Source organism: Pipistrellus hanaki (genome assembly GCF_964339955.1).
Source record: "Pipistrellus hanaki genome assembly, chromosome: 2".
Lineage (NCBI taxonomy): Eukaryota > Metazoa > Chordata > Mammalia > Chiroptera > Vespertilionidae > Pipistrellus > Pipistrellus hanaki.
Window position 1 is genome coordinate 146,844,306 of NC_140504.1, and position 26,604 is coordinate 146,870,909.

The 26,604-nt window shown below is 37.1% G+C and overlaps 1 protein-coding gene across 2 annotated transcripts in view; it reads left to right on the forward strand.

Annotated features, from left to right (window-relative positions):
- The window catches only part of USP33 (ubiquitin specific peptidase 33), a 56,503-nt gene extending 32,763 nt beyond the window's left edge, over nt 1-23,740 (forward strand). Inside the window, exons 10-24 of one of the 2 annotated variants that reach the window (XM_084872132.1) lie at nt 213-627; nt 2,770-2,910; nt 4,185-4,306; nt 5,486-5,658; nt 5,783-5,853; nt 6,727-6,760; nt 8,370-8,415; nt 9,084-9,264; nt 9,977-10,103; nt 11,081-11,250; nt 13,488-13,569; nt 14,324-14,432; nt 18,703-18,805; nt 21,951-22,019; nt 22,424-23,740. In XM_084872132.1, the coding sequence (XP_084728258.1) occupies nt 213-627; nt 2,770-2,910; nt 4,185-4,306; nt 5,486-5,658; nt 5,783-5,853; nt 6,727-6,760; nt 8,370-8,415; nt 9,084-9,264; nt 9,977-10,103; nt 11,081-11,250; nt 13,488-13,569; nt 14,324-14,432; nt 18,703-18,805; nt 21,951-22,019; nt 22,424-22,581 (2,001 nt within the window). In that variant the 3' untranslated portion in view covers nt 22,582-23,740. Of the gene's footprint in view, nt 1-212; nt 628-2,769; nt 2,911-4,184; nt 4,307-5,485; nt 5,659-5,758; nt 5,854-6,726; nt 6,761-8,369; nt 8,416-9,083; nt 9,265-9,976; nt 10,104-11,080; nt 11,251-13,487; nt 13,570-14,323; nt 14,433-18,702; nt 18,806-21,950; nt 22,020-22,423 lie in introns of both variants that reach the window. The other variant, XM_084872133.1, reaches the window with a different exon arrangement.
- Nucleotides 23,741-26,604: the final 2,864 nt, after the last annotated feature.

Below are 26,604 nucleotides of genomic sequence, written 5' to 3' on the forward strand. Positions count from 1 at the left end.
GATCATCTTCAGTTTTATAATTACTTTTGTTTCATTTACCTAACGTTTTAGGACTTAGTGCTTCTCATCCTTCCAGTGCCTTATGTTCTACAAAGTTGTATTTCTTTAGTATAATGCTACACATTTAGTTGATAACGACATTCTGTATATTTTTCCTTAAGTTTCTGCATGCATACACATGAAGCGGTGATATCTATTTTGCTTTATATTAGGATGCTCAAGAATTCCTTCGATGTTTAATGGATCTGCTTCATGAAGAACTGAAAGAACAGGTCATGGAAGTAGAAGAAGATCCTCAAACGATGACTGAGGAGACCATGGAAGAAGACAAGAGCCAGTCAGATGTAGATTTTCAGTCCTGTGAATCTTGTAGCGGCAGTGATAGAGCTGAAAACGATAATGGCTCTAGAAGCTTTTCTGAAGATAATAATGAAACAACAATGTTAATTCAGGATGATGAGAACAATTCAGAAATGTCAAAAGATTGGCAAAAAGAGAAGATGTGTAATAAGATTAATAAAGTATATTCTGAAGGAGACTTAGATAAAGATAAAGACTCTATGTCTGAAACAGACGATTTGAACAACCAGGAAACAGTTAAAGTGCAAATACACGGCAGAGCTTCAGGTGACAATTTTAATATTTTGAAAATAGTAGTGTTTCATTGGTACACTGAGGGAAAATTAGCATGGCATGTGACTAAAATCAAAACACTTATAATTTACATGTTAATGTTCACAGTTTATATTTAGCATAATAAGAATGAAATAGAATGATTAATAATTTTAGCTTAATATTTTGTGTGTAGTATATGACATCGTTCAACCATACTAATTTTCAGGAAAGGGGAATTAGATAGTTAGGTTTGGACTTTCTGAGTAGTAGACTTTAGCAGTATTTGCATGTATGTAAGTGTTAAGTTTATGTCATTTTAAGCAGATTCTGTTAAGATCCTGGGGAAAAGCAAAGTAATCCAGTTGTATTTTTGTAAACATATATACTATTAGATTTAGGTTGCTGTTACTGGAATTGCATCAGCTCTGAAACATTTTGAATATGTGTTTGTATTAGTGTAGGACTTTAACTATAATGAGCCGTATAAGATATATTCTAATATTAATCAGTGTTCCTTTGAGAAAGAGCCAAGGGTCAGATGAAAAATGTTGAGCTAGATCTCTTTGTATTTTACATTTATTTCTTAAGTAAGTTATCTTGGCTTAATGTGGAATTTAGTTCTCCAAAGTAGATAAAATTAAACCATCAGAGGTTCAAATTTTCTGATCTTAAAATAAATGGCAGACAAGTAACAAAAATAATTTATTCTGTAATTACTGAAGAGCGAGAACCACTAAACAATTTATTTAGGTATTTGAAAGAACCCAAAATTCCTTCTTAAGTGACTCACCTCTGTATAGTGCATACATGCCTTCTAGTCAGGAAAACTTATTAGACTCCTTAATTATACTGCCCTTATGTTTAGAAGTTGTATAGTTAATACATTGAAAGACTTAGCTTTGATGCTGTCCAGCCCTTGTAAAAAGTCTGGTTAAAGAACATACTTATTCTTTCTTTTTTTAAAGTGAGTTTTTTAAAAAATATATATTTTATTGATTTTTTACAGAGAGGAAGGGAGAGGGATAGAGAGTTAGAAACATCAATGAGAGAGAAATATTGATCAGCTGCCTCCTGCACTCACCCTACTGGGGATGTGCCCACAACCAATGTACATGGCCTTGACCAGAATCGAACCTGGACCCTTCAGTCTGCAGGCCGATGCTCTAAGCCAAACAGGATAGGACCATACTCATTCTTTATTGCTGTTCTTATACATATAACTAATTGATGACCTAGAATAGGGATCTGAGCTTTTACGTTTTTTTAAAGACCCAATTAAAAAATGTGACAAAGACCATATGTGGCACACAAAACCTAAAGTATTTACTTTCTGACCTTTTACAGGAAACATTTGCCAATTCTTGACCTAGATCATAGTAACTTTATTCCCTTCAGAAAGGAGTGACTCTTTTCTCTTCTTTCACTCCAAATTTATACAGTCTGCTTTTAGTGATGCTGGAGATAATGAGAAATGCTTATGTGAAAGTAATTTATTTTGCATTATTCAGAAAAATCTCTGAAGTTGTTCTTTCAGGGTCTCTTAGGAACAGTTCTCTTCTTCAATACTTATTGAGCACAGTCCCTTACTCTGGAATGGATGTTATGTATTGAGACTGCAACAGCAACTATTCACATAGTGCTCATGGAGATTTATTTATTTATTTATAATTTAATTTATAATTTAAAAGGTTCTTTCCTGATAAAAGGGTTAATTTTATCACAGTAAGAATAAAATAATTTATAATGATTTTATGCCTAAATTTCTTCTTAGATTTTGATTACTGTGTTAGTTTGGGGAGATAATCTTTTCCCCCCACACTGTTTTAAAAGCTGTTTTTTAAAAAAACTGTCCTGAATATCTTTTTTAAAATAATAAATTAGGACAAATAGAATTCTCTTTGGCTTTATATTTTCCTCTGCTCACTTCCTGAATGTCTACAATAGAATGTGATAAAAGCATTAATTGTATTCCTAGGGGGGAAAATCACTGTTACTTCCCTTAGCACTTTCTCTATCAAGTATTTCACTCTACATTTATTAATGTGAATTGTGTTTAAAATCTCAAATGAAGAAACCTTTAACATAATTAACATTATTTGACAGGTAGAATAATTTTACTATTTAAGGTAATAACACAAATTTTTAATATTACAGAATATATTACCGATGTCCATTTGAATGACCTGTCTACACCACAGATCCTCCCATCAAATGAAGGTGTTAATTCACGTTTATCAGCAAGTCCTCCAAAATCAGGCAATTTGTGGCCAGGATTGGCATCCACACAGAAAAGAGGTAGATGTTTCAGTTACTCAGGCTACTTTGTTTTGACCATTTAAAGTATTAATTATGAAATATTATTCAGTCCTTTAAAATTGACAGCATAATTTTACACACCCATGATTTAAATTTTTGTGTATGTGTGGCACAAATTTACATACAATAGAATTCACTCTTGGTATAGAGTCCTCTGAGTTTTAATACATGAATAGATTCTTGTTACCACCAACCACAAACAGAATATAGAACAGTTCCAACATCCCAAAGAATTCCCTTATATTACTACTTGTAATCAGACTCTCCCTCCCCTTACCCTTTTCTAATCACTAGTTTTGTTGCTCTGTCCTCTATTTTTATTGTTTTGCCTTTTCCAGAATATCATATAAATGGAATCATACAGTATGTAGTCTTTTGAAATAGATTTCTTTCACTCAGTGTAATGCATTTGAGATAATAGTTATGTTGCATGTCTGAATAGTTCCTTTTTATTACTCAAACATTGTATGACTATACTACTTTTTATTCATTCACTCATTGAAGGACATTTAAATTGCTTCCTGCTTTTGGCAATTATGACTAATTCTATAAACATTTGTGTATAAGTTTCTCTATGAACATAAGTTTTCATTTGTCCAGGGTAAACACCTAGAAGTGGGATTATAAGATTTTTTGTTAGTTTTATGTTTAAGGTCGTATGAAATTGTTTTCAAGAGCGGCTGTATCATTTGCATTCCTCCCAGCTATGAATGAGAGTTCAAGTATTATAAAATGTAAAACTAGTAAACTCTTAGGAAAAAAAATAGGAAAAAACTGTAATGATGTATTAGACAAAGACATCCAAAGCATGATCCATGAAGAAAAACAAAAACAAAAAAAACTTTCTTAACAGAAGACACTATTAAGAGAATGAAAAAAAAAAAAAAAAAAGATAAGGTGGCAAAACAATATTTGCAAATCACGTAACTGACAAAGCACTTGTATTTAAAATATATAAAGAACTCTCAGAGCTTAATTATAGAATCATTTCTTCAAATATAGCTTTGTGTTGAGCCAAAAACAAACAAGTAAAAGCAAAATCGTTCTGATTGAAGTCAAGATGGGGAGACTGAATCCCTGTTTCACTTGGTTTCTCTCTCCTTTTTTTTTTTTTTTTAAAGCAATGCTCTTCAATAGTATTTTGACAAATTTCTTCAACATAGTAAATTTTACTGTTAAAGATTCCAGAGAAAAATGCTTAAAGAAAAGAGGTACTTTGGTTTTAAAAATATATTTCAACCCTTATTTCTCAGTCCTAGCTCAATCTGCATCATCCCCAAAGAGGAAAAAACAGCACAAGAAATACCGAAGTGTTATTTCAGACGTTTTTGATGGAACAATCATTAGTTCAGTGCAGTGTCTCACTTGTGACAGGGTGAGTATGAAGGAATTATAAAACACAATATTTTTTTTTGTCAAATGCTAGTTTAAAAAAAAAAACTAATAAAATGGTATGAGAAGTTGATTGTAACTCCTCATCAGTAGCAAGGAGCTGCTGCTGATTACACATGTGATTCTTGTGTTTACATCAGTGTAATTGATTCTAGATGTAGAATTGTTTTTTGGGAATAATAGCAACATAGTTGTTAAAGAATGAGTCTTGACCCATCATTGGTCGGGCACTCATTCACAGGAAGAATTAACTCCGTTCTTCATCTCTGGTCACATATAAAGGTAATTTGTTGCTTAGCAGCAAGAACTGGTAGCACCCACCTTCTCATAAGGCCGATGAAATTAACATGCTGGGAAACTGTTGCTGCTCACAGGCACTGAGCTGTGATTGTATCTTTTGCATTTGGTTATATGGCCTGTAAATATTTCCTTTGTTAAGATTGGGGCTCAGACAATAAAAGTAGTATCAGATTCATATATAAGAACATATATTAAAATTATCCTGAGTTCTTTAATAATACCTCTAAATCCCTGAATTTCTTTGAGCTTTTCTTAAGAGCAGTTTTCCTTCAGTGCAGGAATATTTATAACTACTGAAATTAAAATGACACTTCCCTCTCTTCCTCCCCCCCAATAAGACAACAATAATGCAGAAGTAAGTTTTCAATTATTGTGTTAAAATCTTAAGTAAAGCCTAAGGGCTTCTAACAGAGTAATTTTAATGTATGCTAATTTGGTACCAAATATTTAAATGGACTTGTCCTGAAATGTTTTCATCTATTTAAAAAAATCACATGCTAGGTTTTACAACTTTTTAAAAAACAACATTTAAAAACTATTATGAAGAGGTCATTTCCAAATGTAAATACAGTAGTGCGTAAGAGTTTGTACCTCCCACTGCAGTGACTGGATGTGAGGTACTTCTCTATGCCACAGTGTTCTCGAGTAATGTGATGTTAGGAGTTATCCCAGAAGGTTTATGTGAAGATTACATTTAGAACAGCACTTGGTACAGAGCAAGTGTTTTGCTGTTGTTATTACAATAAAGCAGTTTGATGTTTTTATCATAACTTGATTTGATCTTTGCAGTCTAAAATCTGTTCTCATAAATGTTTGAACTGGATTATTTTCATCCCATTCTTAAAACACAAAACAATTGTAGGTGTCTGTAACCCTGGAGACCTTTCAAGATCTGTCCTTGCCAATTCCTGGCAAGGAAGACCTTGCTAAGCTGCATTCCTCGAGTCATCCAACTTCCATAGTCAAAGCAGGATCGTGTGGTGAAGCGTACGCTCCACAAGGGTGGATAGCTTTTTTCATGGAATATGTGAAGAGGTTTGTATGCATTTTTTAAAAAATCGATTGATTGTTAAAACTGCTGTTTCTGCTGTACTGGCAGAACACTCCCTTTTTTCTTCTATTGATAATGTTTCAGGTTTGTTGTCTCATGTGTCCCTAGCTGGTTTTGGGGTCCAATAGTAACCTTGCAAGATTGTCTTGCTGCCTTCTTCGCTAGAGATGAATTAAAAGGTAAGAAATATGAAACAGTTTTTTATCTATGGCTAAATGTTGTGGGTAATCTAAAATACTAGTAGGACTGAACATAAAATGTTTTTAAAAGCTAAGTTTTAAGGAGCTTAAGAAGTACTTTCCCATATTGCTATAGTGCCATTATCTACTATGGTGATATAAATACCACAAATCATATCTTTTAAAAAAAAAATATTTTATTGATATTTTACAGAGAGGAAGGGAGAGAGATAGAGAGCTAGAAACGTCGATGAGAGAGAAACATCGACCAGCTGCCTCCTGCACACCCCCCACCGGGGATGTGCCCGCAACCAAGGTACATGCCCCTGACCGGAATCAAACCCGGGACCTTTCAGTCCACAGACCGACGCTCTACCACTGAGCCAAACTGGTTTCGGCCACAAATCATATCTTGAAATAATTTATACTACTTCCTATAGTACTAGATAAGATGACATGTGAGATGTCTTAAAACTTCTCAGGGATTCAAAGTAGGGAAAATTCAACCAATATAAACATCTTATATATCTGAACTAGTCTGTGAATCCCTCCATAATATTTAAGATGCCTCAGTATTTTTATATGTGCAGCACTTTGTGTGGACAGTCATGTAATGGGTAATCAGTACATTTGAGTGAATGAATGGAAAGGATGTTCTTTAAGATAGGCTTCCAAGGTTGAAAAGAGAGGGAAGTCAAGGGCGCTTTAGGCAAGGCATACAGTGAGCTGACTCCTGCGCAGAGACCAAAAAACGTGGGTCTTGTGTTACTGTGCTGCAAGGTCAGCATGCGGCAGACTCAGCAGAATTGCAGAACCAAAGAAAATACTTTGCTTTTCATTTGAGAGGAATGACCAGATTTGTTCTATTTTCAGGTGACAATATGTACAGTTGTGAAAAATGCAAAAAGTAAGTGTTATTGCCAATGTTTTTAATAACATGTTCTGTATTTTAAATGGTATTTTGTTGTGGTGGTGGTTAGTTAAATTGAGTTAAAATTCCACTTTATTTAGAAAAATAAAGTCTAGTGAACTTTGTCCTAATAAAAATTAAGAGGCTGGGTGTTTTATAAAACAAATTGGAAGCAAAAATGTAACAAATTTAATGCACTTATCTAAGATGTAAGAGTGTAATCCGAGATTTAAAATAAGTTTAATTTTGCATAAAACTTTCCACATACATTATAAAAGATACTGGGATGTACAACATACATTTTCATTACATTAAGTTTTGTCATCATAAATAAGGGTATTCTCTTCTGGATTACCATGTTAACAGACTGAATTCAAGAAGTGAAAGTGGCTATAAATTACGCAGTTTCAAGTCTATGTAAAATTCAGAAGGGTTATACCAACCTTGATGTTATCTGCTGTATGATGGCAGAATAGAAATACAGTTAAACAAAGAATGGGTTTTCTTTCTTTTTTTAAAATATATTTTTATTTATTTTCTGAGAGGAAAAGAGAGGGAGAGAGAGATAGGAACATCAATGATGAGAGAGAATCATTGACTGGCTGCCTCCTGTACACTCCCAATGGGGATGGAGCCCACAGTCTGGGCATGTGCCTTTGACTGGAATTGAACCCGGGACCCTTCAGTCCATAGGCCAATGCTCCATCCACTGAGCCAAACCAGCTAGGACAATAAGCTGGATGGTAATAAAAGTGTAAGCAGGCCATAGATAGTAAGACTTTTATTTTTTTAATTTAATTTTTCTTTTAAAAAATTACAGTTGACATTTAATATTATATTAGTTTCAGGGGTACAGCCTAATAGATAGTGATTGCCTTGATAAGTTGGTACCTGTGTGATTCCATACGTTGTTATTATAATATTATTGACCATATTCTCTATGCTACACTTCTCATCCCCGTGACTATTTTGTAACTTCTAGTTGTACTTTTTTTTTAATCCTCACCCGAGGATATTTTTCCATTGATTTTTAGAGAGAGGGGAAGGGAGGGTGAAAGAGAGAGAGAGAGAGAAACATTGATGTGAGAGATACATTGATTGGTTGCCTTCTGCATGTGTCCCTACTGGGATGGAGCCTGAAACTGAGATACATGCCCTTGACTGAAATCAAACCTGCGACCCTTCCGTCCTAAGGCCAACACTCAACCACTGAGCAGAACTGGCCCCTTCACCTTTTTTGCCCAACCCTTTAACTCCCCTCCCATCTGGCAAGCATCATTTTGTTCCCTGTATCTATGAGTTTGTTTATGTTTTGATTGCTCGTTTACAAAAAATTAAATTTCATCAAAGAATCACACAACTCCCTATATTTTTATTACTGATAGCTTAGTTTAAATCATTTTATACAATAAGGGACTCCAGTGTTTTATTAGTGTATATTTTTTCATGTATAGCATATAATTCATTAGTGAGCATTTTTAGTCTGCGACCTTTTGTCTCTGCATTTTCTAAAAGGGTTTATTGAATATTTGAAAATACTAAAGCTTTTTTCCATTCCTTTGGGAAATGGGTTTATTTTAATTGTTTTTCTCTTTTCTCACCTTAGGTTGAGGAATGGAGTAAAGTTTTGTAAAGTACAAAAGTTTCCTGAGGTATGGGCTTTATTATAATTCAATTTATTTTATCTGGTAGGAATTAGTAGTAAATTTTTTAGCATGGGTAAATAATGGACTGTTTCTATTGACCAGTTGCTATTTATGTCATATTAGGATTAGGATTATCCATTTTTAAAATACTGAGTTACATAGCAAGTAAGTGCCCTTACCAGTGAAACGATGTTGAGCACAGCTTAATTTGTAGGCTCTTGCAGATATAAAGTATAAATTAGAAAACCTAGTAGCTGTATACTTAGTAAGTACCATGTTTCACTATTTCCACATTTTAACACCTCTGGAATGAGGTTATCATATTGCAGAATAATGTTTAACCTTGACACTTAATTCAATACGTATATATATATATATATATTTTTCAATATATTTTATTGATTTTTCACAGAGAGGAAGAGAGAGGGATAGAGAGTTAGAAACGTCGATGAGAGAGAATCATCGACCAGCTGCCTCTTGCACACCCCCCACTGGGGATGTGCCCGCAACCAAGGTACATGCCTTTGACCGGAATCGAACCCGGGACCTTTCAGTCCACAGGCCGATGCTCTATCCACTGAGCCAAACCGGTGCCGGCTCAATACGTATATTTAATAGACTCCTTTATCTAGTATATAAAGCAGTAGAATCTTAATGTTGCCTTTCTCTTTTAGATTTTATGCATCCATCTCAAAAGATTCAGACATGAACTGATGTTTTCCACCAAAATCAGTACCCATGTTTCATTTCCACTGGAAGGCCTGGATCTTCAGCCATTTATTGCTAAAGATAGTCCAGCTCAAATTGTTACCTATGATCTTCTGTCAGTCATTTGTCATCATGGAACTGCAAGTAGTAAGTATACAGGTTTGACATATGTTCTTAGATTATATTAAAAATATTAAACATCTGAGTTGATTTTTTAAGTTAGACCTGATTGAATCAAAGAAAACATTGTAAAAGTAGAATTTTATTATTTATTTTATTTTGGTTATTAAAAACATGTTAAGCCCTGGTCAGTTGCTCAGTGGTTAGAGTGTTGGCCTATAGACTGAAGGGTTGCCAGTTTGATTCCTGGTCAAGGGAACATACCTCCATTGCAGGCTTACCAGCTCTGATACAGGTGCACGTGGGAGGCAACCAATTGATGTGATGTTTCTCTTTCCTGTCCCTCCCACCCTTCCCTTCAACTCTCTAGAAATTAATGGAAAAAATATCCTTCGGTTGAGGATTAAAATAAAATAAAACAAAAAGTCAAAAAAGTTAGGAAAGTGAATAATTTTACTCGGAAGTTAGAAATACATACTGGAAAAGTATTAAATAATAAGTACTTTAACGTGATCATATTTATCATGTTTTTTTTTTTAAGATTATATTTTCTATCCTTATGTTTCCTCAAGTGGTGGTGGTAAGGATATATACATACTGGAAAAAATTCTAGTAAAGTCTAGTTTTTGCTATATCTCAGTCTCTGCTAAGAACTTGGAATATAAAAGTAATTTATTTTCCATTCTTGTATTAATTGGTATTACTGAAATGATTAAATTTTTTTTCCTCCTAAATTCAGGTGGACACTATATTGCCTACTGCCGAAACAATTTAAATAAACTCTGGTATGAATTTGACGATCAGAGTGTCACTGAAGTTTCAGAATCTACTGTACAAAATGCAGAAGCTTATGTTCTTTTTTATAGGTAAGGAAGTAACTCACAGGCTACTTTAATAAGAAATATCTCACTTTGGGGTTATCAGTGACTTCTAAGACTTTCAGAATGGATTCTGAGTAAAAATTAAAAATTGTTTTACTCTCATTTGATTATCTGAGTAAAATAAAGTGAAAGGTTGCATGCAGAATGATCCTTTAAGAAAATGTTAAATCATTTGGTTGCATTTCAAAGAAAGGTACAGTTGACTCTTGAACAACATGGGTTTGAACTTTGTGGGTCTACTTATACATGGATTGTTTTCAATACTATATTGTTTTTAATCTGAGGTTAGGAGCTATGGATGTGGAGGGCTGACTATATGCATTGAGCTATGCTACTTTATATAGGGAACTTGAGCATTCCCAGATTTTGTTATCTTGTGGGGTGGGCAGTGGCGAGGCCGTAGGCTGGAACCGATACTCTGTGGGTACCAAGGGACAAGTAAATTTTTGTGAAGTCAAAAGTTATACACTGATTTCTGAATGCACCAGAGTGGGAGGGGCCGGTGTTGTTCAATGGTCAACTGCATTTTCTTATAGAAATATTGGTTTTAATAAAAATAATTAGGCACTTGATAGTAGGAATTAAGTACAAAATTTTCTTCTGAAATAGCTAATAAGATATTACTATAACAATAAAACTTATACTAAAAAATATCAATTTTATAAGAGTTAATATTAGCTACTGAAATAGCAAACAGATTAACTATTTAGATTGATTAACAAACATTTATTAATAAAAGTTTATGTGGATACTAGTAGTTAAGATACAATATTGCCCCTAGAGTTGTATAATGTAATATTGGGGGTTGATACACAGTATATTTCTCTTGAATAATTTCCAAGATCTAATAAGATTCACAATATTAGTGTGTAAAATTTAGTAATGAAGAGGAAAGATTCACTTAGTACTAGTCTAATGGAATAAAATGCACTTTGAATTTAAAGAATCATTGTTCTTAATAGGAAGAGCAGTGAAGAGGCACAAAAAGAGAGACGAAGGATATCAAATTTGTTGAACATAATGGAACCAAGTCTCCTTCAGTTTTATATTTCTCGACAGTGGCTAAATAAATTTAAGACCTTTACTGAACCTGGCCCTATTTCAAATAATGATTTTCTCTGTATTCATGGAGGTAAGAAATTCTTTAATGGAAAGTAGTGGTAAGAATTTGCTGTTAAATAATTGACATATTAGGAAAAACCCAAGAATTTTCCTCTTCCATTTATTTCTGATTTCCCCATGTGCAGTCCAACTTAAATATGTTTCATTCACTATGGTTCAGAAATTGGGCTTTTTCTTCTAATTGTAGGCAGTCTGTAGCCTCTTCATAGGACAGATAAGTATTGAGTACCTGTTCCAAACCCTATGCTAGAGCTGAGAATAGCAAAGACACTATTTCTGTTCTCAAAGCTCTGATTTCATAGTAAGGACAGATACATCAACAACCAGTTAAGATACACAGTGATCGCTTATATTGCACAATAGATGCCCGGTGCATGAAATTCGTGCACGGGTAGGGTCCCTAGTCCTGGCCAGACATCAGAGATGATCGGGACCAGGCCTATCGAAGCCTCCCAGCAGGGGAGTAAGAAGGGAGGTGGGGGGAACTGCAGGAGGTAAGCCTCAAGCCCTAGGAGGGAGTCAGCCCTTGGCCACCCTGGGAAAGGGGCCGAGTCTGCTTCCACCCACTCCCAGTTCCCCATCCCAGCCCAGGGCCCAGCCCCAATCAGGTTGTTGGGGCCTGCCAGCGGTGGGCAGGGACCACAGAAGGTTGGCTGGCTGGGGGAGATTGGCTGTAGGATTGCACTGACCAACAGGGGGTAGCTTCTGTGTAGAGCATCTGCCCACTGGTGGTCGTTCTGGTAGTTCAGGTGTAACAGTCACTTAGGCTTTTATATATATAGATAATTTTTCTCTGCCAAGAGGCTCCCGGCTACCAACTGTATCTGTAGCTCCTATTCCTTTTGTCTAAATCACATGTGTCAAACACAAGGCCCGCGGGCCAAATCCAGCCCTCCAGGCCTTACAATGTGGCCCGCACCGCGCTGTCATCACTGCACTCCGCTGTCAGTTTATGACATTGTCAGTTTATGACTGTTCAGTAAACCATTCGGCCCGCGATTTAGGCTGGATTTTAGATTTTGGCCCCTTCTCTGATTGAGTTCGACACCCCTAGTCTAAATGAAAGGCTTTCTCTTCTCTTGAGTATAAAAATATACTTAGAATTTAACGAAAACTCATATAGTTATTTGCTAAATATAACTTACTAGAGGCCCAGTACATGAAATTTGTGCACGGGTAGGGTTCCTAGGCCTGGCAGGTGATCAGGGCTAATCAGGGCCTTCCAGCTGCCGGCCAGGGCCTCCCTTTATTCTGTGCTGTCCCCTGGTGGTTAGCACATGTCATAGTGAGCAATTGAACTCCCGGTCAAACTCCCAAGGGGACACTTTGCATATTAGCCTTTTATATATATATAGATGCCTATGTCCTTGGCTATGTTAATGTTTGTTCCGACTAAAACTAACACTTTAGTGTGATACCTTGATTATATTTCATGATTGAAGAATTGATATTCTCATTAATTATTTTTTTCAGTGAAATGAAGAGATAGTAGGGATATCCTGTCTTGATTTAGAAACCTAAACCTTGAAAATATATCATTATGTGAATTTTTGTCTCATTTTCAAACTTGAACTACTAACATAAGGCTCCTTCTGTTCTAAATCTCCCTATGAATCTTTTTTTTTTTTTTAATATATTTTATTGATGTTTTACAGAGAGAAAGGGAGAGAGATACAGAGCTAGAAACATCGATGAGAGAGAAACATCGACCAGCTGCCTCTTGCACACCCCTCACCGGGGATGTGCCCGCAACCAATGTACATGCCCCTGACCGGAATCGAACTCGGGACCTTTCAGTCCGCAGACTGACGCTCCACCGCTGAGCCAAACTGGCTTCGGCTTCCTATGAATCTTTTATGCCATTTATCTGTGCCTGGGTTTTATTACATTTGTTTCTGTAAGTGCCTCATTTTTTCTGCTACCACATAAGCTCTATGAAGGAAAGATTGTTTCTTATTTATCTTTGATTTCTCCCCAATACATAATGAAGTCTTAGTAAATTCTACATAACTTAAATACTTGAAGATCTTGGTTTACTAATTTTTCTCTATTTCAAGAAATACACTTAGCTTTAGGAGTATAATCACCAAAAAATGCTTGTACTTAATTTTTAACTTTTTGGGGAGGAGTTTCAAGAATAATGATTGAAAAATGCCACTGATTAAACAGTTAAAACGTGAGTTTAACCTTTGAGAGTAATATAAAGCAATTTAAGAATGAAATAGATCCATCTAAAATTTTTTTTAGGTATTCCTCCACGAAAAGCTAATTATATTGAAGACCTGGTTTTGATGCTGCCTCAGAACATTTGGGATAACCTATATAGCAGGTTTGTGTTTTTTTTAAATCAAACTATATGATTTCATGAAAATAAGTTTGTAGAACTCGTTAAAATTGAATTATTTTATATATGCTTTTTGTGTTTTATGTTGCTTAAGTAGAATATTCCCTTTTTCCTTCATTTATTCAGTGTGAGTCACTAGATTTTGTAGCCTAGATAATTAATTCTAATTCTTACATTCTGATTATCTGAATCTATAAAAGTATCCTGTAATATATAACTTAAATTTTAAAGTTTTAAATTTTATTTTAAAGCATTTCACATGTAATTTCCTTATTATGTTTTCCTTAGTGAAATACTGAAAATAATTTATTCCATAAATTCTTAGTTGAGAAGTCAGGGAAAGCCTCTTTATGATTAAAAGTTGATGAAGACTATGGCTCTATCAGTAAGATTTATATGTTGTATGCTAATTTTTGAAAGCCACCTCTTTTATTTATTTATTTATTTTTTTTTGTGGCTTCAAACATATTTTTGTAGCAGAAGTAATTATAAGGGAAAGTTGAAATACAGGTAAAGCAGGTTATTAGTTAATAAGCTGATACAGTCATTGACCCTGATAAACATAATGTCAAACCATTATGATTTTTTTTATTTTTACATTAGTTTAAATATGACTGAGAATTTGTCTGTGAGGATTTATTTACTAGATATTTAGCCATTGATTAAAAGTTGGAGACAAATTTGCTAGAGCATCAACTTTTTACAAGATTGTCATAATTACAAAATTTTTATGCTTTAGGTATGGAGGAGGACCAGCTGTCAACCATCTGTACATTTGTCACACTTGCCAAATTGAGGCTGAGAAAATTGAAAAAAGAAGAAAAACTGAATTGGAAATTTTTATTCGGGTAAATAAAGTGGTACTTTTCAAATTAAAAATACGCTCTAGGGTAAAAATAAAGAACTGTTAATTACCAGAACTGTATTGTGTTAATGAAATGATTGGATAAAGTTGCAATAGATTTTAAGTGCTCTGAGTATTTAACATTGCAAGTCACAATGTAGTGAGTTTTCTTTTTGTGGGTTTTTGTTTTCATGGATTGGTAATGAATTTTGTTTTATCGATTGGTACTGGTAAGAAATCTCCTTGTTGAAATTGTAAATTATAGGTTTCTTTAAGTTAGTGTTTTTCTATATCTATTTTCCCAGACTGCATTCTCTACTTCCATCCTTTTGTGAAATATAATATTATTTTGCAAGACTCTCTATACTTATAAAATATATCTAGTTTCCACCAAGTGAGGTTAGTATGATGTGTTCCCTGATTGCAAGCAACAGAAAGTCTGGTCACAGCCCTAACCTGTTTGGCTCAGTGGATGGAGCATTGGCCTGTAGACTGAAGGGTCCCTCTCAGATTTGATTCCGGTCAAGGGCATGTACCTTGGTTGCAGGCGCATCCCCAATGGAAGGTGTGCAGGAGGCAGCTGATTGACGTTTCTCTTTCATCGATGTTTCCAGCTCTCTATCCTTCCCGCTTCCTCTCTGTAAAAAAATCAATAAAATATATTAAAAAAGAAAGAAAGGAAGTCTGGTCACAGAATCAGCAGGAAAAGTTGAATAATTAGGTTTCATGGACAAATTCTAGTACAGTTCCATTTATCTAGGTTGTAAGAAGTAAGTCTCGCCGAAACCGGTTTGGCTCAATGGATAGAGCATCGGCTTGGGGACTGAGAGGTCCCGGGTTCGATTCCTGTCAAGGGCATGTACCTCGGTTGCAGGCTGCAACCAATCCATGTGTCTCTCTCATATCGATATTTTCTCTCTCTGTCTCTCTCCCTCCCACTCTCTCTAAAAATCCATGGAAAAATATCCTGCGGTGAGAATTAAAAATAAATAAAGCCACTATCTTCCGGTGAGAATTAAGAATAAATAAATAAATAAATAAATAAAGCTAGTCTTTGGGGAAAAAAATCATTTAAAATTAATTTGTTAATTGACTAATGGAGTGATTATACTTATATAAAATTTAAAAAGTCCCCACCTAGACACCTAAAGGAAGAATCATCCTACTGCCAGATTCAAAGAAAGTCCTGAAAGTGTCCAAACCTGATAATGGTATGAATTAAATAGATTCATCTGGCAGAATTAGTCTGACATTACATTTCAGAAATCTCAGTTCTGTAGGGATAATTTGTATATCACAGAAAATCCTAACTTTAATGCTATACTTTTTTTTTTCCTTTTTAATATTTTATTGACCTTTTACAGAAAGGAAGGGAGAGAAACAGAGAGCAGAAACATGGATGAGAGAGAGACATCGACCAGTTGCCTCCTGCACACACTCCACCGGGGATGTGCCCGCAACCAATGTACATGCCCGTGACCGGAATCGAACCTGGGACCCTTCAGTCCACAGGCCGATGCTCTATCCACTGAGCCAAACCCGCCCTGGCGTAATGCTATACCTTGAGACAAACATGCTTTGATTTCCTTGTTAATCATCAGGGACAGCCACGTTTTTCATTGCCTTTCATTGTTCTATTGAAGCAGCCATTTCATGTGTATGAAAGATCCTTGACCTTAAAGAACTTACATTTAATAAAGTTGTACATTATATATTAAAAGGTGATGAGTTCTATGGAAATAGAAAATACCTAAAAGGATAAGAGCGATCAGGAGTACAGGGATTAGGGGTAGAGTGAGATGCAATTATAAATAGAATGATAAAGATAGGCCACATTGAAAAGGTGACATTTAAGCAAAAACTTGAAGGAGGTGAGGGAGATATTTAGATATTTGCAAAAGGAAGGGATAGTCATGTAAAAGCTCTGAGTGTCAGGAATATTGTCTGCTTGGTTCTGGGAATAACAAAGGTCCATGTGACCACAGTGAAGAAATGAGGAAGAGAGTATTAGAAGTTGAAGTCAAATCATGGCGATACTTCTGGGCGATTATAATGCTCTTTGGGGACAGTGTAGGATTTTGACCTGATTTGATTATAGGAGAGACATGATCTGAAGTTGATGCCTACATCTACAGTATGTACTGTAGGCAGTTAAACATCATGAAATATTTTTAGGCATCTCACTATCATTTCACACTGTTACAACTAGATAAATTCCAAATATCCTTCATTTTCCTCAGGCACTGTTGCCTCCACCTCTCTTACTGTACCAGTGTTTCTGTCAACTGGTTTTATTTAGTTGAAAGCAGAAATCAAAATGGCTAAATTAAGCAAAAAAAAAAAAATTATTGAAAAGAAAAATTGAGTAGCTACACCTCCAGAAATCCAGGAGCCAAGGTATTCCTAGTATGCAGCTAACAAAATTGGCACTGGAATTACTCCCTTCTAACTGTTAGGTCACTTCTCTGAAGATTGCCATTTCTAATCGAGTTTTTCCTTGATTGAGTCACGTACCCATTCCTTAGGTCTTAGGACTAGAGCACATGTGTCAAACACAAGGCCCGCGGGCCAAATCCAGCCCGCCAGGCCTTGCAATGTGGCCTGCACCGCGCTGTCATCACTGCACTCCGCTGTCAGTTTATGACATTGTCAGTTTATGACTGTTCAGTAAACCATTCGGCCTGCAATTTTGGCTGGATTTTAGATTTTGGCCCCTTCTCTGATTGAGTTCGACACCCCTAGACTAGAGGAAGGAGTGGAACATCTTTGGGGTCTGTACCACCACTTTTTTTTTTATATATACATATATATATTTTATTGATTTTTTACAGAGAGGAAGGGAGAGAGATAGAGAGCTAGAAACGTTGATGAGAGAGAAACATCGACCAGCTGCCTCTTGCACACCCCCCACCGGGGATGTGCCCGCAACCAACGTACATGCCCCTAACCGGAATCGAACCCGGGACCTTTCAGTCTGCAGACCGACGCTCTACCACTGAGCCAAACCGGCTTCGGCTGTACCACCACTTTTGAGAATTTATCCTAAAAAAGAGAGAGAGAGAGAATTTATCCTATACATATATGTATATTGCCTGTGAAATGACATAGATAAGATCATTCATTGCAGCCTTGTGTTTGTAATAGCAACATGTCCACCAGTATCTTAAGTGAACACAAGTAATACATAGACAGTGGCTATTATGTTTAAATAAAATTTATTATCAGATTTTTTTTCTTTTTTGTTAATCCTCACCTGAAAATATTTTCCCATTGATTTTTTGAAAATGTAAGAGGGGGGGAGACAGAGAAACATCAATGTGAGAGAGACATCCATTGGTTGCCTCCCACATTGCACCCCTACCAGGGTCATCTGGGGATCGTGCCCTTGACAGAAATAGAACCCGAGATTCTTTAGTTTATGGGCTGACACTCAATCCACTGAGCCAAACCAGCTAGGGCCATCATATTTATTTATTAAATATATTTTATTGATTTTTTACAGAGAGGAAGAGAGAAGGATAGAGAGTCAGAAACATTGATGAGAGAGAATCATCGATCAGCTGCCTCCTGCACAGCCCCCACTGGGGATGTGCCCGCAACCAAGGTACATGCCCCTGACCGGAATCGAACCCGGGACCTTTCAGTCCTCAGGCCGACGCTCTATCCATTGAGCCAAACCGGTCCTGGCAGGCCATCATATTTTTAATAAATATGTAGAGTGGTTATTGTTTTTAAGACTTTGCCTTGACTGTCTTCACCTATGCAATCTTTTATGTCCCTTCAGTTTGTACTTGCTAAAATTTAAGCACAATTTGCCCCTAATATATATATATATATATATATATATATATATATATATATATATATATATATGTGTGTGTGTGTGTGTGTGTGTGTTTTGTTTTGTTTTTTAATTAATTTCTGAGCGGAAGGGAGAGGGAGGGAGAGAGACATCAATGATGGCTGCCTCCTGCATGACCCCTACTGGGGTTTGAGCCCACAACCTGGGCATGTGCCTTGAATGGGAATCGAACCGGGGACCTCCTGGTTCATAGGTTGACGCTCAACCTCTGAGCCACACCGGCCAGGCTAGAATTGTTTTTTAATATATGTTATCATGTATGCTAGTTCTAAAATAACTTAGCATCAATGTACACATTCTTTGTGTATGAGAAACTGGCTTTATCAGAGGCTGAAGTAGGATGATTGTATTGTTCTGCTATAAAGCAAGTTCTAAATATTAGGTGACTGATTTTTTTCCTCCCTACATATAGCTCAACAGAGCATTTCAAGAGGAGGACTCTCCAGCTACTTTTTATTGCATCAGTATGCAGTGGTTTAGAGAATGGGAAAGTTTTGTGAAGGGTAAAGATGGAGGTAAGTGGTTACCAGAAAAATAAAATTCTTTGCAGATTTTCTGTTTATTTAATAAACTAGAGGCCTGGTGCACGAAATTCATGCATAGTGGGGTGTCCCTCAGCCCGGCCTGCACCCTCTCCAATCTGGGACCCCTCAAGGGATGTCCTACTGCCCGTTTAGGCCCGATCCTACTGGGATTGAGCCTAAATGGGCAGTCAGACATTCCTCTCACAATTCAGGACTGCTAGCTCCTAACTGCTCACCTGCCTGCATTCTAAGTGCTTCTGCTTGCAAGCCTGATCACCCCCTAACCACTCCCCTGCCACCCTGTTTGCCCCTAACTGCCTTCCTCTGTCAGGCCTGGTCACCCCTAACTGCCCTCCTCTAAAGGCCTGGTCCCCCCAACTGCTTTCCCCTGCAGGCCTGGGTCCCCCCCAACTGCCCTTCCCTGCGGGCCCGGTTGCCCCCAACTTCCCTCCTCTGCTGGACTGGTCATCCCTAGCTGCCCTCCCCTGCAGGTTTGATTGTCCCCAACTGTCCTCTCTTACAGACTTGGTCCCTCCTAACTGCCTTGCCCTGCTAACCTGATCACCCACAACTGCCCTCCCTTGCATACCTGGTCTCTCCCCTGCTGGCCATCTTGTGGAGACCATCTTGTGTCCACATGGGGGCAGGATCTTTGATCACATAGAGGCAGCCATCTTGTGTGTTGGAGTGATAGTCAATTTGCATATTACTCTTTTATTAGGTAGAATAGAGGCCTGGTGTATGGGTGGGGTCCAACTGGATTGCCCCGAAAGGTGGAGGTTCCCTTTGTAGGTGGGGTGGCCTGGGTGAGGGGCCTATGGTGGTTTGCAGGCTGGCCACGCCCCCTGGCGACCCAAGTGGAGGCCCTGGTATCTGGGCTTTATTTATCTTCTGTAATTGAAACTTTGTAGCCTTGAGTGTAGGCTAGGGCAGGCCAGGGCGCGCAGAAAGCGTGGCTTCCTCCATCGCTGGGGAAACACAAGCCTCCTAGTTGCTCCGTGGCCACAGCCAGCTTGGTTGGGTTAATTTGCATACTCACTCCTGATTGGCTGGTGAAATGTGGTTTGTGTGTATAGTGGATGTGTGGTCAATTTGCATATTACTCTTTTATTAGATAGGCTATTTTTTGGTTATCTATATACACTTGGGATTACATCAGTGAACAAGATTCCAGCCCTCGGGGATCTTACATTCTAGTTTATATTCTAGTCCTGAGGATTTTTAATTTTTTAAAATTTGTTTAATCAATTATAACATATTCATAGCAAAAATAAAGGAACTAAATAAAGTTAGTCTGATTTTAATTTTGAAGTTAAAAAAAGAATCCACCAAACAATAAGATTGGTTAAATTATGGTTTGTACATTATAATGGGATACTATATGGACTTTACAAATAATTTTTGTGACAGTATTTAGTAATTTAAAAACAAGTTGTTACTTATACATAAAAAATTGCAATATGATATGCAGAGTTTGAATCTTTTATATTAAAAAATAGGCAGACATATGCAAAGGTAAAAAACCACACAGATACTAAAACAGTTTGCCGATTTTCTTATAGCAGGATTATGGTATATTGTCTTCCTTGTACCTTTTCTCCCCAGTTTTTTATAATGACCATGCACTGTACTTTTGTATTCAAGAGGAAAAGAAATAAGGTGTTTTCTTTTTTTTCTTATTTTTAAAAAAAATTTTATTTCTTTATTGATTTTAAAGCGGAAGAGAGAAGGAGACAGAGATAGAAACATCAATTATGAAAGAGAATAATTGATTGGCTGCCTCTGGCATGACCATCCCACTGGGGATTGAGCCTGCAACCCAGGCATGTGCCCTTGGCTGGATTCAAACCTGGGACCTTTCAGTCTGCAGGCTGACGCTCTATCCACAAAACCAAGCTGGCTAGGGCAAAAGGTGTTTTCTTAAATTAAAAAAAGATACATTTTGGCTGGGTGGGGGAAAAAAAGATAAAGGAATTAAGCAAAAAAAAAAAAAAAAGAAATATATATTAACGTAACACACAGATACAGACAACAGTATAGTGATAGCCTGAGGGAAGCGGGGTTGGAGGAGGTGGAAGAGGGCAAAAGGGATAAATGGGAACAGAAAGAGACTTCACTTTTGGTGATGGGTACACAATGCAGTGTGCAGATGATTTATTGAGTTGTATACTTGAAACCTGTCGGGGGTTTTTTAACCAATGTCACCTCAATAAATTCAATTAAAAAAGATGCATTCCAGCATTTTAATTTATAATCCTCTTATTGGTTAAAGTAATGATAACCTGAAACAAATTAAGAATGTATCATTTCTTTTTTAATTACAAAGGAGTTGTTATTTTTTAAAAATATATATTTTAGCCGAGTCCGGTTTGGCTCAATGGATAGAACGTCGGCTTGGGGACTGAAGGGTCCCAGGTTTGATTCCGGTCAAGGGCATGTACCTTGGTTGCGGGCATATCCCCAGTAGGGGGTGTGCAAGAGGCAGCTGATCGATGACTCTCATTGATGTTTCTAACTCTCTATCTCTCTCCCTTCCTCTCTGTACAAAATCAATAAAATATATTTTAAAAATATATATATTTTTTTACAGAGAGGAAGGGAGAGGGACAGAGAGCTAGAAACATCGATGAGAGAAATATCGACCAGGTGCCTCCTGCACACCCCCTACCGGGGTTGTGCCCGCAATCAATGTTTATGCCCTTGACTGGAATAGAACCTGGGACCTTTCAATCTGCAGACCGACGCTCTATCCACTGAGCCAACAATTCCTGCAGTTTCAGCAGGAATTGTTCTTTTATAGCACTGAAAGTGCAATGGATCCATATAAGCAATAAATGTTATATTTTAAAAACAACAAAGCTGCAATTGATAGCTAAGAAATAATTTCTATTAGATTTTGGATGATAGTGAGAGAGCCTGTCTCTCTTTCCTGATTCTGTTTTTGTGGAGCTAAGACACAAGAAGGAAGAAGGAAGAAGACAGTTAAGAATTGTCTATAATAATTTGACTTTAACAAAAATCAATCTGATTATACAGTTATGTCTTTCAGTTATTTCAGACACAGAAATATGTAATTCTTTGGTGCACTTATATGAAAAGTATGCATCTTGATCATTTGTTTTTCTCGTTAACTTAGATCCTCCAGGACCTATTGATAACACTAAAATCGCAGTCACTAAATGTGGCAGTGTGATGCTCAGGCAAGGTAAGTTTGACGAACATTTAAGCCTTTACTTGTTGGTAATTTGTCACTGTTAAGAACATAGAGTCACTAGCCTTCTATGCCACTTTTTAATCCAGCTTAATGATATAACTCATTCAAAAAGTAGGACAAACAGTGGAAAAGCTACCAGTTTTTAATTTTTCTGAGGAAAGGTTTTATGGCTGTTGATAAGAGCTAAAAAAAAAGAATCTCCAACTTTTTAAGACAGACCATAAAGTTGCAGCTTATAACAATATGGGCTGCTAGTCTGAAGAGTCATGTTCCAAAAGTTCTTGATTATTCATGCTTTTGGGGAAGGGGTGTGTGTGTGTTACAGTTTGAAAATTTTTGCAATATGAATTTGTAGCTTTGTAAATATTATTCTTTCACTGTACACTTAATTTTAGGAGCAGATTCTGGTCAAATTTCTGAAGAAACGTGGAATTTTCTACAGTCTATATATGGTGGAGGCCCTGAAGTTATCCTACGACCTCCAGTTGTTCATGTTGATCCGGATATAATACAAGCAGAAGAAAAAATTGAAGTAGAAACTCGGTCTTTGTAATTTTGAGGATATAGAGTGTTCTAATGAGAAATCATTTTCACTTCCTCTGTCATATATACATGCAGAAACATTCCTAAAAGCATGTTTATTTTCTTGATTTTTAATATTTTTATCTCATTCATTTTTACTGGGCATTATGGAAAAAGTTGTTAAAATGTTTAATACACTACAGGTTGGTATGTTAAATGCTTTAACTTACCATAGTCTTTCAGTGTAATATTTTTGAAAAGAGAGGAATAATTATGATCATTTGGTAATCAGTAGATTATCTTTGATCTTTATACTATGTGCAAATCCACAGTATCCTTTATAATTTTGTAAATAATTTTGCTTTGAAAACTTTTTCATTACCCTAAACCATTATAACTCTGACCAATCTTTTCAGTTTTCCAAAAACTTAATTGTGTAATTTTGACATGGCTTCATATAATATAGAGCCTATTTTAAGTCAGAAAAGGTTAATTTCCTAAAGCTCAGGAAACGTTAGGGTGTCACTTCTTTTGCACTGCAGCACATAAACTAGCATATTAATATTAAAAATGTTTTTTGAATGTATCAAGGATGTATTTAGTTTGAGTGAAATTTGTGTCAGGAGATATCAGTAACTTATTGCCTCTTATACTGTAAAATATTAAACTTCAATTGCTTTCTATAATCCTGGATAGAATTCATTATTATCAGTAAAAAGCTTAGTTTTTAGGGCACTTTATTTTGAGAGCATGAGTATGGAATGTGTCATTGAGATTGTTTATAAGGCTGAAGCCATTTGCAAAATGATTTTTTTAAATGAAATGCATAAAGTCATTGATTAATACAGTGTGCACTGCTATTTGCTTGATTATGTGATGTTAAAAGTTTAACTATATTCCAACTGCAGAAACAAACTGGACTACTTTAATATATTGACTAGCATTCATGATGGCTTTGTTTTGGTTGGGGGCATCTGCCACCAATTAAAACTGTGCTGTTTAAATTAGTTCAATAAAAATGATTTTAAAATGGATAACTTATATGTTGAGATTATTTGATAGGCATTAATAGTGAAGGCTCTAAAGTGTTAATATTAATGTCTTTCTATTATTTCTTAATCATCAGTATGCAAAGTCATTCATTGTAAAGTTCTGATGTTTAATGAAATGATGAGCTTATTTATCAGCCATTAAGTCTATTTGAATTTTTTAAAATGTATATTGTCTTTAGTTTTCTTCTTTATAATTATACTATGATCCTCTTCAAGGACTGCATGATGTTATTGATCTGTCTCTGAATCATTATTTTAGTGAAACTTTTGCCACTTAGGAGATAATCAAAAAAGTATTTTTAATAGTGCTTGCCTTTCATGAATATTTATGATGTTTTAGCCATTCTACTAAAGTGCTAAATTACATTTAGTCCTCATTACACCCTATGATTTAGGTAAAATGGCTCGCCCTAAGTCATACAGCAATGAAAGGTAGATATGAGACTCCAGCTCAAGTCAGTGTAAGTTCATCAGTGCTCTTATATACGTGATATAATATCTTCCAATGAATTCTTTTGAAAACAGTTATACAATAGTATTAGTCATATTCATTAATAGAATTTGTCATTGGGATATATAATATGATTAAGAATACTGTTCTTTAAGAGCTTATATAATTTTACTAGAGGCCCAGTGCACAAAATTTGGGCACTGGTAGCGTCCCTAGTGGCTGCTTACTGGGCATTCCCTCCCCCTGGCTGTCTGCCCCATGCTGCTGCCACTGGTTGTCTCTGCGGGGGCTCAATCGTCCCGCCGCCACCAGCTCCCAGGTGCTAAGGGAGCCTGGCAGTGGCTCCACCCCTCTCCGCTGCTGCTGGTCACCATCTGCTGGGGCCCAATCACCTGGCTGATAGCACCCACACCACCACCACCACGCAGCACCCAGGTGCTGAGGGAGCAGGGCGGCGGCTCTGCCCCCCACCGCTGCTGCTGGTCGCCCTGTGATTAGATAAGCAGGGCATCAGGCCCCCACCTGGCTCCCTAAGCGCCTCGGAGCCCTGTGGTAGCGGGGCAATTGAATCGGCGGGGTGATCGGCCCCTGCCTGGTGACCAGTGGCTTGCACCTGCCTTGGCCTGGTGCCGCCCACTCACTTGCTCCACCATCCCGCCCTGGTCCTGCTCTCATTGAGGCCTGCAGCGCCTCCACTGCCGCCTGCTGCCAGCACTGCGTTGCCAATGCCCACCATGTTCCACGCTGTCCCCTGGTCAGTGCACATCATAGCAAGTGGTCAAACTCCTGGCAGAACTCCTGGTAGAAGGGACAGTTTGCATATTAGGCTTTTATTATATAGGATTTTACATTTTAATCCTCAAAATACATTAACTATATAGTAAGCAAAGTAGTAGCAGTACCAGACTCTCAGCTAAAGATCAGTGTATATGTTGACAGGTTCGGGATAAAAGATTTATCTGAGGATGATTTTCTTGGAAATATTTAAGCTGAGAAATAGGAACATTGCTCTCACGGGATAGTAAGAGCTTATAAGTTTTGAGTACATCGATTTATAACATGAAAGGGATTAGTTTTTGGAAACTGAAGTCAGTTTGCTTATACAGTTGATCCTTGAGCAACATCATTTTGAACTATGTGGGTCCACTTATACATGGATGTTTTTCAGTAGATACTGTGAATGTATTTTCCTTTTGATTTTTAAGTAACATTTTCTTTTCTCTATTTTATTGTAAGAATACTGTATATATTACTATATACAAAATACATCAATTCCTTGGTGTTAGGTCTGATCAAATAATTGAAGCAACACCCTGCCCCTGGGAACTGACCTTTAGACCACTTTACATTCAACATTCCCCTTTGTTTAGATCATATTCCACTTACTAAGACCATTATTTTTCCCCTTCGGAGCCACCTAGAAAAAGCCTGCCTAAAATCTGACTCCCTGTCCCTAGGTGCTGGCGCGATTTTGGGTGTCAGCCCACCTGGTATCCAGATGACCTAATCTATATATATAAAAGGCTAAGTGTCCCAACCGTCTGTACAACCATCTGACTGGCCAATACATATGATGCGCACTGGCAATCCTATATAATAAAACCTAATATGAAAGTCGACCGAACAGCCGAAACCGATTTTGCTCAGTGGATAGAGCGTCAGCCTGCGGACTGAAAGGTTCTGGGTTCGATTCCCGTCAAGGGCATGTACCTTGGTTGCGGGCACATCCCCGGTGGGGAGTGTGCAGGAAGCAGCTGGTTGATGATTCTCATTGATGTTTCTGGCTCTCTATCCCTCTCCCTTTCTCTCTGTAAAAAATCAATAAAATACATTAAAAAAAAAAAAAAGGGAAGACAGGAATCATATATGTAATAGCTTGCTGCCACAACAAAATATTGTAGACTGGGTAGTTTAAGCAACAGAAATTAAAAAAAAATAAAAATAAAATCAACTGAACAGTGGAACCGCCAGCAGAATGTCTGATCGCTACGACGCACACTGACCACTGGGGGATAGATGCTCAATGCAGGAGTTTCCCCCAGTTTGCAGGCCCCCAGCCAGCCAATACAGGTGCCAACAGTCCCCCCGCCCGCCAATTTCCCCACAGAGAGAGGTGATTGGTGGCTTGAGGGGGGGAGGGTGTGGCTGGCAAGCAGGGGGCATCAAGCCAGCCAACGTGGGTGCCAGTGGAGGCCCTCCAATCGCCCCACTGGCTGCCCTATAGATGAGCCCTGATCGCTGGTCAGGCCTAGGAACCCTACCTGTGCATGCATATTGTGCACCTAAGTGGCCCACTGTATGTCCACCCAAGGGTCCGTCTGACCGGCTAGGACCAGTACATATGATGTGCATTGGCAATTTAAAAATAAACGACTCACGAATGCATGATACATACAAGCTCTCAGTGCCAATTGTGTGCGTGTTTTATTATTTTATTTTATTTTATTGATTTTTTACAGAGAGGAAGAGAGAGGGACAGAGAGTTAGAAACATCGATGAGAGAGAATCATCAATCAGCTGCCTCTTGCACACCCCCTACTGGGGATGTGCC